Source organism: Sarcophilus harrisii, chromosome 2, assembly GCF_902635505.1.
Source record: "Sarcophilus harrisii chromosome 2, mSarHar1.11, whole genome shotgun sequence".
Lineage (NCBI taxonomy): Eukaryota > Metazoa > Chordata > Mammalia > Dasyuromorphia > Dasyuridae > Sarcophilus > Sarcophilus harrisii.
Window position 1 is genome coordinate 213,272,273 of NC_045427.1, and position 15,340 is coordinate 213,287,612.

The 15,340-nt window shown below is 36.3% G+C and overlaps 1 protein-coding gene across 2 annotated transcripts in view; it reads right to left on the bottom strand.

Moving 5' to 3' along the window:
* The window catches only part of BABAM2 (BRISC and BRCA1 A complex member 2), a 490,988-nt gene that overhangs the window by 474,272 nt on the left and 1,376 nt on the right, over positions 1-15,340 (bottom strand). For both annotated transcript variants that reach the window (XM_031951331.1, XM_031951330.1), the window contains exon 2: positions 10,337-10,493. In XM_031951331.1, the coding sequence (XP_031807191.1) occupies positions 10,337-10,464 (128 nt within the window). In that variant the 5' untranslated portion in view covers positions 10,465-10,493. The remainder of the gene's footprint in view (positions 1-10,336; positions 10,494-15,340) is intronic.

A 15,340-nucleotide genomic window follows, 5' to 3' on the forward strand; every position in this document is an offset into this window, starting at 1 on the left:
AAAGATGCTACTACACATTCTGTAGGCTCTTGGCACAGCTCCCTGAAATGCAGAAATCATCATTATTAAACCCAACATACAGTCCACCTAGAGGCATAAACCAAGTAAATAGTCATGACTAAACTGCCAAAATTATAACACATTTTGAAATTAAGTGAAATCCTATTACAGTGAATTTAAGAAGGTACTTCTTTTAAGTCACTATGATGAAACTTCACAGATGCTACATTATTCATCAAAAAACTTTGATTAGGGTTGATTGAATTTAAGCAGATTAACACTATCTTAAGCAAAAAATACCTCAGTCAAAAGTCATAATTATCCAGACCCCAAAACCAAGTACTCTTCACATAAGTTTCCAATTTTCCACCTCATATGAAAGGAAAGACAAATAGACTTCATGTTTATTTCTATTTGAAATACACAGAGCAGAGATACTCAGATCTTGGCTCTTGACTAATATGTGGCTCTTTTATCTGAAGTTCTTTAAAATCTCTAGTGTCTGTATTAAAATATATTACAAAGCATGACTTTAATGTCATAATATATATGATTAATCTAACAGTACCAATTGCAAATTAAGCATTTTAAATTGGATGTCCTGGAGACACCCCAAATTGAACAGATCCAAAATAAAACTTGTTATCTTTCCTTGTAAATCCACTCCAAACTATAATTCTATTGAAAATATCATCTTTCAGTCTCCCAGATTTGTAACCTTGGCATTTTCCTCAACTCCTCACTCTACCTTACCCAACATATCCAATCAGTCATTAAATCTTGCTTGTATCTTCACAACATTTCTCCTATTTGCTTCCTTTTCTCTATTCCTATAGCATCTTAATTCAGGCCTCCATCACCTCTAAAGTAAATTATTAACAACTTTATAATCAGTGTCCTAATTATAGATTTCTCAAGTTTCTCTCTATTTTAATTCATTCTCCATATAGCTACCAAATTGACTTCCCTAAAGCAAATATTTGCTCATGTCACCCCTCTATTAAATTAATTCTTCAACTTCCTCTGAGAAAAGGAGAGGTGTCTTCCCCATAATGATTAACATGTTCACATTTCTTGATAATCTACACATTACATTGATTCTGAACCCCTGTATGTAGAGGGTCACAGTCAGTGGGGAAACTCTGGGTAAGGTATAAGACCCTTCAGCCCAGAGGGAATCTGCTAACAATATCTGGTTCGGCTTCCTTATCTCCCCTAAGGGTTCTTGGCCTTTCTAAGAAGTCAAGGGACAGTGACAACCTGTGTTGAGATTGAAGCAGAATGACACCAGGTGACAAACTACATACAATAGCAAATTGTTTATGTGGTCCCACATGTACAGTATTGTTTTTGTTACATTATAAAAAGGGGAAAGCCCTTGAAATAAACAGACTCCATTTTCCCACCATCCTCAGAAGTCCTGCCTCATCACTTCTCCACTAGGAAGGTATATTTTAATCACCTCAGCATGAGAGCTCTAGAAAGCAACAGTATGTTTTGTTGCCCCAACTTTGGGGCTCTAGAAAGCAAGATATTTTAATCACTCTGGTGTGGGGGCTCTAGAAAGCAGGACACAATACTGGTAGATCATTATTTAAATCCCATTCCCCTCCCATCAATTCCTTATTCCCATTTCCCTCAATTATCCACCTCAAAGTCCCAACTGAATGCTATCAGCTCACTCCCATGCCCTCTAAACTGCCTGTTTTATAAGTAACAAATTTACTTTCATCTTAAATTTTTAATCTCCCAATATTTCTTGCAGTAACTAAGACCTGGCTCCTCTCTGATAATACAATCTCCCTAGCCTCTTCCAGTATTGTCTGCATTTTCACTCATTCCCCTCAGATTACTGGTTGAAATAATCCTTACACCCCACTGCTACTTCCAGGTTCTCCCCCTACCTGTATTTCATCACTCAGTCACCTGTCCTCTTTTTAGGACATCTCCCATTCATATCTTTCAATAAATCAAAAGGCTGATACTAGTTGCATAAAAATTTAAGACATTCCCCTTCCTTCTTCAACTAATTCATTACCTGGCTCATGATCTTTACCTCCTCAATTCCTACTCTCATACCAGGAGACTTCAATATACATATTAACACAATCAGAAACCCTAAATTCCTAAATCTGCTTCACTTCCCAAGACATATTTCTCCACACTATCTCAGTTACACAAAAAGATAATCATACTCTTGATCTTGCCATAATCCACAAATATACCACCTCCCTATTAGAGAATGCTGAAATCCTATTACCCAGCCATAATCTGTTAGCTTTCTCCCTTTTCTTTTAGTTACCTTGTCAGCTATTATTCCTGTTTTGTAGAGGGCCGAACTCTGGAGAGGTATACTTTAAACAAGGTGTTGACTCAGTGGGATTGATGAGATGATGATTCTCCAGTTCACATATATACTTAGTACTTAGTATGGTGATGTCATAGTTCTCTAGTTCACACATATTCAATATGCTATAATGAAGTAATTGTACTAAGGTATATAAGAGCGGAGAAGGGCTGGAAATGAGAGATTCCATTTTTAGCTGTCTTCCTGGTAGCTCTCCTGTCTCCTGCACTCCTCCAATAAGATCAAGGCTGGTCCCAAGGTCCTCCAGAGAGCTAGCCTGAACATTACATTTTGGCACCCAAACATGGACCTAAGGACCTACACTCATCAGTTCAACTGATGCGATTGTAAATTCAGTGGAGAAGTCCCTGTGACCCAGAAACAGGGTGAATAAACCAGTTGCTTTCATTTTTTAAATGGAGCAAATACTAAGAAAAGAGCCTTCCTACTCCAAAGGAAGAGTGTAACAAGCATAGTTAGGTTAATAAAAAAGCAAGATTTGTTGGTAACTTGGAAGCAGATCATGGACTCTTAGAAATATTAGAGCATACATGTGCTTAGTTCTCTAAGGAAGAATAATTAGAGCCAGATAAATGGAAAGTAATAGGAGAGCAACTAATTGAATATTACAATGATAATGGTCTTGATTCAATTCCTGAGGAAATATTCTATATATACAACATTCTATATATTTAAGGAATCCCACAAGTTTTAAAATAAGGAAAAAAGAGAAAGAGCAAGAGAGGGATGGTACTGACAAAGCATCTGAAAAGCATGAAGAATTGGACAAGAAAGGAATTAAGTATAGCGCTAATGAATTTTAAGGTGCGCAGCGCTTCTTAATCAGCATAACCCATCAGCAGCTTTGTCCACCCTCTATAACACAATTACAAAAGGCATTAATTAAAGCTAAAGATGAAGGACGGGATACATCTGATTTGAAAATAGAAACATATCCTGTGATTGAAGAGTTTGACTCTTCAGGTCAAGAAAGAAAATATGCTCCTTTTAATTTGAAAATTATCAAACATCTGAAAAAGGGTTGCATTCTTTATGGGGCTGCATAGTCTTGTGTTAAGACATTAAAGAATTTTGCTTTTGAAGTTTTAACCCTTAGTGATTGGAAATCTATAGTAAGGACATGTTTAGAACCTGGACAAAACCTGTTGTGGCTTTCTGAGTATAGTGAACTATGTAGAATACAAGCCCAATGAAATAGGCAAACTGGAGTTAATATTCCAGTCACCTTTTATCAACTAGCAGGTTTAGGTCCTTATTCAGACACTTTAGTGCAGATTAATTACCCTTTGACAGCATATGAACAAATTGCTTCTGCTGCTATCAAAGCATGGGGCACCCTCCGAGGAAGACAAGATAGAGGGGAAGCCCCTTCACTAAAATAGCACAAGGTCCAAATGAACCCTTTGCTGATTTCATGGGATGTCTGCAGACAGCTGTCACACAAACTATTGGTGAAAATGCAGCAACAGAAATTATGATAAGACAACTTAATAAGGAAAATGCTAATGAGATTTGTAGAAGAATTATACTAGGACTACACAAAGATGCTTCTTTAGAGAAAATCATAAGACGCTGTGCCACAGTGGGCACAAATACCTTTTATATGCTATGATGCAGCGTTTCCAAGATCCGAACATGGGAAGACAGGGTCCCTTTCGACAAGGGACCTCTAGAGAAACTCGTCAATGCTTTCAATGTGGTAAAGTAGGGCACTGAAAGCTCAATGTTGGCATAGAAGACAGGGTGAGAGAACAAGACCCAAAACCCCCTGTCCAAAATGCAACAGAGGCTTCCACTGGGCATCAGAATATAGATTGACTCAGGGAAATTGGAAGTGGGGTTTGGCTCCAGGGCCCAGGCAAAAAACACTTGGGGCATGATGGCAGCCGATATTACACCCAGAGAGTCTTTAGAAATTCAATACTCAGACATGACCAATCAGCCAAGAAGCAATCTGATGGGAGAAAGGGATTACATTTGGGGAAAATAGAATTGTATGCAACTGAGACTACCGAGATATCCCCTGGAGAGGTAAAATCTATTCCTCTCCAGCTTATAAATCCTTTGCCTCCAGGCACAGTAGGCTTGACCATTTCACCTCCTGAGGGTACTTACAAAACAGTGTTCATCCATACACTGATTTGGAAAATTGGGGAATGTGTAGCTAATATCCCAGTCACTAATACAGGTAGACAATGTGTGACTTATCAACCAGGAGAAGTAATAGCATTTACTGATTTACTGATGTATACTCCTAATAGGCAATTTGGTAATATTTGCCCAGATTTTGACTCCCAGCAACAGAATGCAAGAATATTCTGGACTGCAGAAGTTACAGCTGACTGACCTATGCTCACTATCTATGAAAATGGCATACCATTAGAAGGGATGGTAGACACAGGTACAGATGGCACAGTCATTAGAGGTGCCAGCTGGCCCAGTCATTGGCCAAAGATTAAGGCAAACATCTATATGTCTGGTGTAGGAGGATTAATAACAGCTGAAGTTAGTGCTACCCCTCTGAGATGGATATTTGAAGGTGAAACAGGAGTTTTTACTCTTTTTGTAGTTGAAAAAATCCCCATTAATCTATGGGGAAGACACATCTTACAACAGGATTACAATTGAGTACTTCGGCTTTTTAGGCAGGACTGCTGTTGAAGGCCTGCCTGCATTCTCACCTGTTCCCATTCAATGGAAAACTGATACACCAGTGTGGATAGAACAGTGGCCCTGAGCAAGTAATAGAATTCAGGTTTTTTTAGATATAGTACAGGAGCAACTTGACCAAGGACACTTATAACCTTCTCTAAGTCCTTGGAATTCCCCTGTATTTGTTGTAAAAAAGAAATCTAGAAAATGGAGGATGTTGACTGATTTAAGAAAAGTAAATGAACAGATGGAAACTATGGGAACTCTTCAGCCTGGACTTCCACCTCCTACTCAACTGCCTAGAGAATGGCCTCTTTGGGTTATAGACATTAAGGATTGTTTCTATTCTGTCCCTCCAGATAAGGAGGATATGAAAAGATTTGCCTGTTCAGTACCCAATGTTAATTTAGCTGAGCCTTATAAAAGATATGAATGAAGAGTTTTGCCATAGGGAATGAAAAATAGCCCTACTATGTGTCAAATGTATATGGCTGCTTTTCTTACTTTAGTAAGAAAAGCATTTCCAAAAGTTATGTTGTTACATTACATGGATAATGTCCTGGGATGTACACCTGAGAAACAAATGTTATAAGCATGTTTACAAAAGACCATAAAAACACTAAGGAACTACAAATTGCATATAGCTCCAGAAAAAATCCAAAGGCATGCTCTTTTTCAATATTTAGGATATGAAATATATCCTAAGGTACGAACAGTACAAAAGCTTTCTTTAATAGAGAAGCTGAATACCTTAAATGACTTTCAGAAATTGATAGGAGATATCCAATGGATGCATCCAGCATTAGGCTTAACTACCTATCAATTACAACCATTATATGACATTTAGCTTTTTACACTATTAATTTTTTTTATTTTTGATAAAGACGCACTGGCTCCAGCAGATAGGTTTCATAACCCATTGGAAGGGCAGTGTCCAGTGTGAGTAGCTCCACTATCTTTAGATAATCCCCAAGTGATGTGGAGAGAAACAGAAAGTGGTGAATGGAAGGGGCCAGATAGATTAACTGCTTGGGGGGAGGATTTGCTTGTATCTCTACAGATGGAGAATATTAAGTCCAAACTAGCTCCCTGGAGATCTCAGGATCAGCCAGAGTCAGGATAACTAAAAGTCCTTGGTCTTTAGGGGGAGAAGTTAAAGAAGAAGGCAAACTGCCAGGAGTTTTGCTAAAGATCTCTTCTTGATTCTGGAATCTAGTATCTCCACCTTTCTCCTCCTCTTACTGCAGCCAAGTGGGACTCTGGCCTCTGTCACCCCACCCTCTAATCCTTGTCTACAATTATCTTAACCCCAAACATTGAGCCAGCACCAATGGTGAGAAGGGCCATTTTCCCAAACATATGCTAATAGAATCATTGTCTTATATAGAACCGTTAATTAGCCTAAAGTACTAGGTTGTCTAATTCAAGCATACCTTTTAAGAGTTTCAGCCCTTTATAGGAGAAGAAATCAGAAAGTGCCAACGAGCTATATTCGTCTTATCCATAAGAGACACAGAAAAAGAGAAAACCCTCAAAACAAAAGACCCAAGAAATATCTGGTGGTTCCATATCTGACTACACGTGCCACTGAAAAAGCATGACAATGAACAACAAAAATTGTTGAGGAGACTGCTGCAGGTCTTCAAAATCTGCAGGAATCACTGGATTCCCTAACACATGAAGTAATGGACAATAGATTGGTTTTGGACTATCTCTTGGCTGCTGAAGGAGGTGTATGTGTGATTGTTATTTATATACCCTCCTTCTAGGACTTATGAACATGTATAATTCCTCATGTTGATTCATGTTGTTTGTTACATCACTACTAGTCCGTGTTATATTACTATGTGCTTGTGTAATTCTTCCCATACTGATGGATTTATGTATACTTGTTTCAAGTGAGACCCTTCAGAAACCCACTAACAATAGTTGGTTTGAATTCCCATTTCCTCCCTTCCTGAGAAATCAGGGAGGACCTAACTACCTGTGTTCTAAAACAAAAGAAAATGGGAGATGTAGAGGGCAGGAACTCTGGAGAAGTATACTTGAAACAAGGTGTTAACTCAGTGGAATTGATGAGATAATGGTTCTCTCGTTCACATATATACTTAGTACTTAGTATGGTGATGTAATGGTTCTCTAGTTCACACATACTCACTATACTGTAATGATGTAATTGTACTAAGGTATATAAGAGTGGAGAAGGGCTGGAAATGAGAGATTCCATCTTTGACCACCTTCCTGTTGGCTCAACTGCCTCTTGCACTCCCCTCCACTAAGATCAAGGCTGATCCCAAGATCCTCCAGAAAGCTAGCCTGAACATTACACTGTTTTCCTCCTATTTTTAAGTCCTAATGAACCGATTCAATTCTATAATGTTTTCTTCTCTTGAATTTTTTTGGACCCCTTACCATATAACCAATTATGCCGTGCCAGACCTCAGTCTTGCTACTTCCATGATCCACTGCCTTCACTTCCACACAGCATTGAACAAAAGTAAAGAAAAATTACACAACCATTCTGACAAAGTCCACTACAAATTTATTTCATGCAACCTCAAATAGCCCACTGCTGCTAAGCAATCCTACAATACCTCCCTTATCATTCACTATTGCACTCCCCATAGAAAATATTTCAAACTTTTCCAATCTTCCTCAAATGACCCATGGCTCTCCCTCTTTCCGATCCTCTCAATTGAGAAACTTGTCTTTATATTTAACAGAAAAAAACTGAGGTCGTTTACCATGAGCTCCCTTTTTCCCTCTTTTTTTTTCTTTTATAACACTCACATTTCTTCTGTCACTATCTCTTCCTTCACCTCCCTAATAAAAAGTCACCTTACCCCTTGCTAAGGCAAACCCCTCTACCTAGATAAGTGATCCCATTCCACTCATCTCCTCCAAGAAAATGCTCTCTTTGTTATCCATACTCTCAATTGTCTACCATCTTTTCCTCTCTATTGGCTCCTTTCTTACTGCCTATAAACATGCCTATATCCCCGTCTGCCCTTAAAAAAACCCTCACTTGATTCTTCCATCCCCACAAACTATTGTCCTTTATTTTTTCTGCCCTTTATGGCTAAACTCCTTAAGAAAGCCACCTACAATAGATGCCTCCACTCTCCCTTTTCTCACTTTCTTCTTAATTCCTTACAATCTAGCTTCTCATCTCATCATTCCAACAAACCAGTCTCTCCAAAGTTATCAATGATCATAACTGCCAGATCTCATGGCCTTCTCAATACTTATGTAGCCTTTGGCACTATCAGTCACCCTTTTCTCCTTAATACTGTGTTCACCTGTGCAGGATTTTCATCCAGATCATGCCCACTAGTCAGGTGTCTCAGCCCTCTTCTCTTCTCCCTCTATATAACTTTACCTGATGTAAGCTCCTATGGATTCAACTATCTATGCTGATGATTTTCCAAGCTACTCATGTAGCCCCCACCTCTATGGAAATCCAATGTTTTATCTTAACTGCATTTCAGGTATCTCAAACAGGATATCCATAAGACATCTTAAACTCAATATGTCCAAAACTAAATATGTCCCCTTAAATTTTTCCCCCTTCTAAACTTCTCTATTATTATCAAGGGTATCACCATTTTCTCTTGTGCTTAAAAATTCGACATCATCCCTTAATACTGCTTAATATGTCCCAGACACTATGCTAAATGCTTCACAATTATTCTCTCATTTGATCCTCACACTAACTCTGGAAAGTATTATCATTATCTTCATTTACAGATGAGGAAACTGAGGCAAACAAGTTAACTGACTTGCCCACAGTAATACATCAGTAAATGTCTGAGATCCAATTTGAACCAAGAATGTATTCTCAACTCCAGACCTGGGGCTCTATCATTACACCATCTAGATGCATCTGCAGCCATTTGTTGCCGCAGCCAATAAATTTCATCTACGTAACATCTCTCAAATACACTCCATTCTCCTCTTTGACCCCCCCACCACCTAATTATAGAGCCTCATTTCCTCATGCCTGGATCTGCTGATTTGTCTAACTGGCATAACCCCAACTCCTCATTCCAAACCATGTTCTATTCTGCTGCCAAAGGGATTTCCTAAACACAAGTCTAGTCATGATACCCCATGCTCAAAAACTCCAATGACTCCTTATCACCTCCAGGATCAGCTATAAATTCCTTTATTTGTCATTCAAATTCCTCCATAAGTTACCCCTTTCTGGTTTTTTTACACTTACACCACCACACACCACCCCTATAGTTTTTATTCCAATTAACAGTGGCTTCTTGGCTATTCTGTGCTCAGGATATTTTCTTTGGCTGTCCCCTATGCTCTCCCTATTCATTTCTACCTCCCATCTGTATGGGCTTCCTTCAAGATCAAACTAAAATCCCACCTTCTATAGGAAGCCTGCCCCAACCCTTCTTAATCATTTCCTATTTATTCTGAACACAATTTGTATTTATATGTTTGTTTGATTGCTGTATACCACATTAGAGTAAGACTTGCTTGAGGACAAGGACTATTTTTGTCTTTCTTCATATTCCCAGAATTTAATACAGAATCTGTCATACAGTAGGCACTCAATAAATGCTTGTTGACTAACTGACTGAACCATGTCACTGAAATTTGTAATATTCAAAGCAGCAGTAGATAATGACAGTCATATAAGATCTACATCACAACTATTCAACTCTGCTTTTGTAGCATATAAGTAGAGACAACATATAAGCAAACATGTCTGTTTTCCAATAAAACTTTATTTAAATACATAAAAATCATTCCTAGTTCATGGGCCATACAAAAACAATCAGCAATCCATATATGACTCACAGGTCATAGTTTGCCAAGGCCTAGTGGAAAATGTATTGGATTTGACATCAGGAACCCCTAAATTCAAATTCCAGCTCTTTACTTAACCTATATGACCTTCCCTGAGGTCATTCAAGCACAGTAAGCTCTTATCCTCTAAATGACAATTTCTTACAATTTCTATCTGGGTTCTCTTCCAACCCTAAATGATTCAACCCTATGATCTTATGAGAAAATCCACACATTAATGAAAACCATGCTTTAAAATTCCCCACCCCACTGCATATGATATAAAAATAAAATAAATTAAAATCTAACAATATTGTGGCCTAAAATACAAATGAAGAATCTCAAAAATTAGATATCAAAAAGGGCCTAAAAGCTAATGTTTACAACAGAATAACTTTGATATATATGTACTCTTAAGTTATATATCCATATATGTAGTCACATATATACTCCATAAGGAATTATGAAAAGCGTTTCTTGACCCCAGATTTAACTATTTCAGATACATACCCAGACTTCAGGTCAGTTATCCTTAAACAGTTTGTAGCATCCAGTCCTACTTTTCCATTTCTGACCACACTGGATATAAATGGAGAAAGCAATGGAGAAATTCTGTTCAAAGCTATTTCAGGAGACATTTTAGCTTGACTGCAACTCACCACTCACTCTGCAAGGAAAAGTAAAGAAATTTTGGTCAAACATAGCAAATCTCACATTCTACACAGTTTCTGAGATTCTTGAAAAACATATTAAGTATATTTTCTGATGTTTAAATATTCTCATATAAAAAAAATTTCAATGTATTTGTTCATTGTCCATTTTTCTATTACCATAGAATTTTTTACACACAACAGTATGTAATTAATATTCTTTTTGTATGAGAAATAACTATATCAAGTATAATGATCACTTTACTAATAAAAAAAAATAAAAATAAAAATAAAAAAAAAAACAGGCCCAGAGCAGCTAGTTGGTGCAGTGGATAAAGCACCAGCCCTTAAGTCAGGAGGACCTGAATTCAAATCTGACCTCAGACACTTAACACTTCCTAACTATGTGACCCTGAACAAGTCACTTAATCCCAGTTGCCTCAGGAAAAAAAAAAAAAGAAAAGAAAAGAAAAGAAAAGAAAAGAAAAGAAAAGAAAAGAAAAGAAAAGAAAAGAAAAGAAAAGAAAAGAAAAGAAAAGGAAAGAAAAGAAAAGAAAAGAAAAGAAAAGAAAAGAGAAAAAAGAAAAGCAGACTCAAAAATATTAAAGAAGTTGTAAAATATCACACAGCTAGTGAGTAACAAGGCTGTTACCCAAATTTAGGTCTTCTGACTCCAGGCATCATACTCCTGTTATTCCATATGGCCCCTAATCAGCCTTTATATTGTTGTAAAGATTGCCCAGTTTTAATTTTACTACCTACTAATTTTAAATTTCTTTGCTATGAAATCATTTTTTAGCTCTACTATATAAAAACATCAACTGTTGGTATTCACAAAGGGCATTAAGGGCTTACTAAGCAAAGCATTGTGTTAGGAGTTTGCATTCCAATGAGGGGAATAAATCATGTAAAGAATTAAATGTAATACCAAATGGAGTGTAAAAGCAGAAGAAAATAAACAAGGATCAGGTATTCCCTTCTACAGTGAACTTTCTGATGTCCCCCCAGCCTCACATACACATATACACATATATCTAATGCATTTACTGTTCCTGAATAGAATCTAAACCTCTTGAGGATGAGGGAACTGTCTCACTGTTGTCTTTTGTATACTAGATTAGCACAGTGTCAAGTGTTAAAAAATGCTTACTGATTGAAAAATGACCTAATACATATGAAAATACTGAAGCCCATTACTTATTCTCTTTCCCCTATGAAAAGATCAAAAAACAAGAAATCAGTTTTTCTAAGTACACACTAAATTTTTTTTTCCTGCTTCCTAGCTTCTCACAAGAATCTTCCAAGAGAAAAAAAATACTTGCTGGAAATATACTCCACTGCTTCATAAAGACAAGAAATGACAGAAATACAATTCTACTCTTCTACTTGATAACTGGTTTTTATAGTACCATTTATAATTTAAGATGTTCTACTCTACCTTCCAATTTATAGGTAAAGTTAAAGCTAAATGAGTTGTCAAAATTTAACCAAAGAAAAATTTTTAAAGTAAAAAGATAAAAGCATCCATTGCATAAATCCAGCAGAGATCACTTCATGGAATAGATTACGAATGCTTTCTAACAAGTTCCTACTTGGAAAACTATATTTTCTAAACAAAGAACATTTAAAATGAATCCTATTTCAAAATGAGCAATAGCCCTAAATCATAATCCAATCATTTCTAATAAAGTACAAGACAGAAAGAATAAGACAAGCAATGTTTTGTTCTAATTTTTTATATTGGGCTTCAATTTAAACCGTTTACAGGAGGAGTGAGAATAAATAATCTCTAAGATCCTTTCCAACTTTAAATACTAAAATCTATATAAAAAGAAAATTCATTAAGGAAGTAAGTTTCCAAAGGTAAACACTTAAACAGCAGTACTGTTTTCATTTACAATAACAATGCTAATATTCACAAGAGATGTCAAAGTGAATTTTCCAAAAGAGTGGTGGTCATGACATTTGTAACAGAAAAAAGGTCAATAAATTTATTATGTACTTATTAAGTGTCAGGCATTATGCTAGATACTAGCAAAAAATACCAAGAAAGGATAATATATCATTCATGTTCTCAAGGAGAAGAAGGAGTCAGAAGAGTTGGGTTTCAGAAGCTATATCCCTGCAACTTACTAGTTAATTTAACTTTGGCAAGAACCCTAACCTCTCTGAATCTCAATTTCTTCATTTGCAAAACTGGGTCAATAATGCTTGTACTTCTAATACCACAATATTACTGGGAGAAGAAAAGGTGGTAACATAAGACATGTAAAAGAACTTTTAATGGGTTAAATAAATATAACTTTCATTAATTACTATTGTTATTGAAGATATCTGTGCATCCATAAGCACATCTACAGATGCCATTTCTACTATATAAGTGAAAAACAGAGGGACTCTTAATCCTACCCAGAATGTGGTTTCCCACCAACATATTATTTCAGTTCCCCCTTTCAGTTCAGACACATTTTTTCAAAGATTTATTTTTAAGAATGTAACTTGGGAAATCTATTTCATGCTTCTGAATGAAACTAAACAGCATATTTTTCCTAGCCAAACAGTAAAAAAAAGTTAAAAAAATATATCAATAACAAGTAGTGAAATATGGATTAGATACAAAAAAGGTACTAAGTCACTATACTTGAAAACTTATTACGCAATTTCTCTCCAATGTTTTGCAAGGGTCCTCAAACTTTTTAAATACGGGGCCAGTTCACTGTCCCTCAGACTGTTGGAGGACCAGACTATAGTAAAAACAAAAACTTTGTTTTGTGGGCCTTTAAATAAAGAAATTTCATAGGCTTGGGTGAGGGGGATAAACGTCCTCAAGCTGCAGTATCTGGCCTGCAGGTGTAGTTTGAGGACCCCTGTTTTAAAATATTCCTACTATTCCACAAAGAATGTGAAGTAAAATTAGCAAAAGATGACCATCTTGGACAATGAACAAGGTATAATATTATAACAACAAACAAAGATTTTTATTTCAATTTCATTTATAATAACATTTGGGCCCAAGTTTCATACAATTTTTTCATTAAAATTCCTACAAAGTTGAAGTAGTTAATTTAGGTTTTAAAATTTTAAAAATATCAAAATTAATAATGTTTCTTGATTTATTTTAAAAAGTGAACATAGTTGAGTTTCTTCATTTACACAGCTATGGCCTGTGAAGTTGATTTTTTAATAGCCAAATGCAAGACTACAGTATTTTTACTAGATTTATCTCATAAGATTCCAATACTCTGGCTTGTCAAGGTCCTTTGGGATCTTAACTGCCATTGACCATAACAGCTATTCTTACTAGTTCTGTCTCATCTGCAAATTTAATGAAAATATCACCTATGCCTTAATAAAAATCATTGATTTAAAAAAATATTAAGTAGCACAAGGCCAAGCACAGATCCCTGGAATACCTCACTGAAGACCTTCTGCCATGTGGACAGTGAACCACTAACTACTCCTTTGAGTCAAGCTATCCAACAAATTCTGAATCCATCTGATTGTATAATCTAATCCATATGTCTTTCCTTTTCCCACAAGAATAATATGAATAAAATCTAGATAAACTATATCCACGGAATTCTCCTAAACTACTAGATTAGTAATCCCATCAAAATAGAAATTAGTTTAGTCTTCCATGAATTATTCTTGATGAAGTCATGATAGCTCTTTGGGAACACTTTTCTTTTTGTAATCATAACTCTAATCACAATTTCCTTTCTAAATATTCACCGATTAATTCCATTAATATTGTATTTTTAAATTTTCATGAGAATTAAAGTCAAGTTCACTGGTCTATAGTTTATAAATTCCTTTAAAGTAAAATATTCAATTATGGAGTATTATTGTTCTGTTAAAAATGACCAACAGGATGATTTCAGAAAGGCCGGGAGAGACTTACATGAACTGATGCTGAGTGAAATGAGCAGAACCAGGAGATCATTATATACTTCAACAACAATACAATATGATGATCAATTCTGATGAACCTGGCCATCCTCAGCAATGAGATCAACCAAATCATTTCTAATGGAGCAGTAATGAACTGAACCAGCTACGCCCAGAAAAAGAACTCTGGGAGATGACTAAAAACCATTACATTGAATTCCCAATCCCTATATTTATGCCCACCTGCATTTTTGATTTCCTTCACAAGCTAATTGTACAATATTTCAGAGTCTGATTCTTTTTCTACAGCAAAATAACGGTTTGGTCATGAATACTTATTGTGTATCTAATTTATATTTTAATATATTTAACATCTACTGGTCATCCTGCCGTCTGGGGGAGGGGGTGGGGGGGTAAGAGGGGAAAAATTGGAACAAGAGGTTTGGCCATTGTTAATGCTGTAAAGTTACCCATGCATATAACCTGTAAATAAAAGGCTATTAAATTAAAAAAAAAAGAAAAAGAAATAAATAAAAAATAAAGTAAAATATTCCTTTATGCAATGCACTTCAGTTAAAGTTGCCTTCCAACTAAAGCAGGCCAATGAAGACAAAAAGAAGTTATATAGTTATTCTGTTAGGGAAATTTGACTTTGTAAAAAACTCTGAAAAATTCACATTCCCAAAAAATCCATAATTGTGTTCTTTCTCTCCTTCCTGCCCTCCACTTGATACTCCACGGCTTGCATTTACAACACCAAAGCAGAGAAAGCAGGAGAGACCCCACTGATACTGTCAGTTAAGCAATTGGCTTGAGACCTTTGTTAGTCTATCCCACAATGTGACCCTCAATTTTTGTCTTCTGCCATTCCTTGTGTGTCTGTCTCCAACTGTGGGTCCCCCATCTTCTCTTGACTTGTGCCCAGGTACCCATTAGCTGGTCCTGCTCTCGCTCTCAATTTCTCTGCTGCCAACTC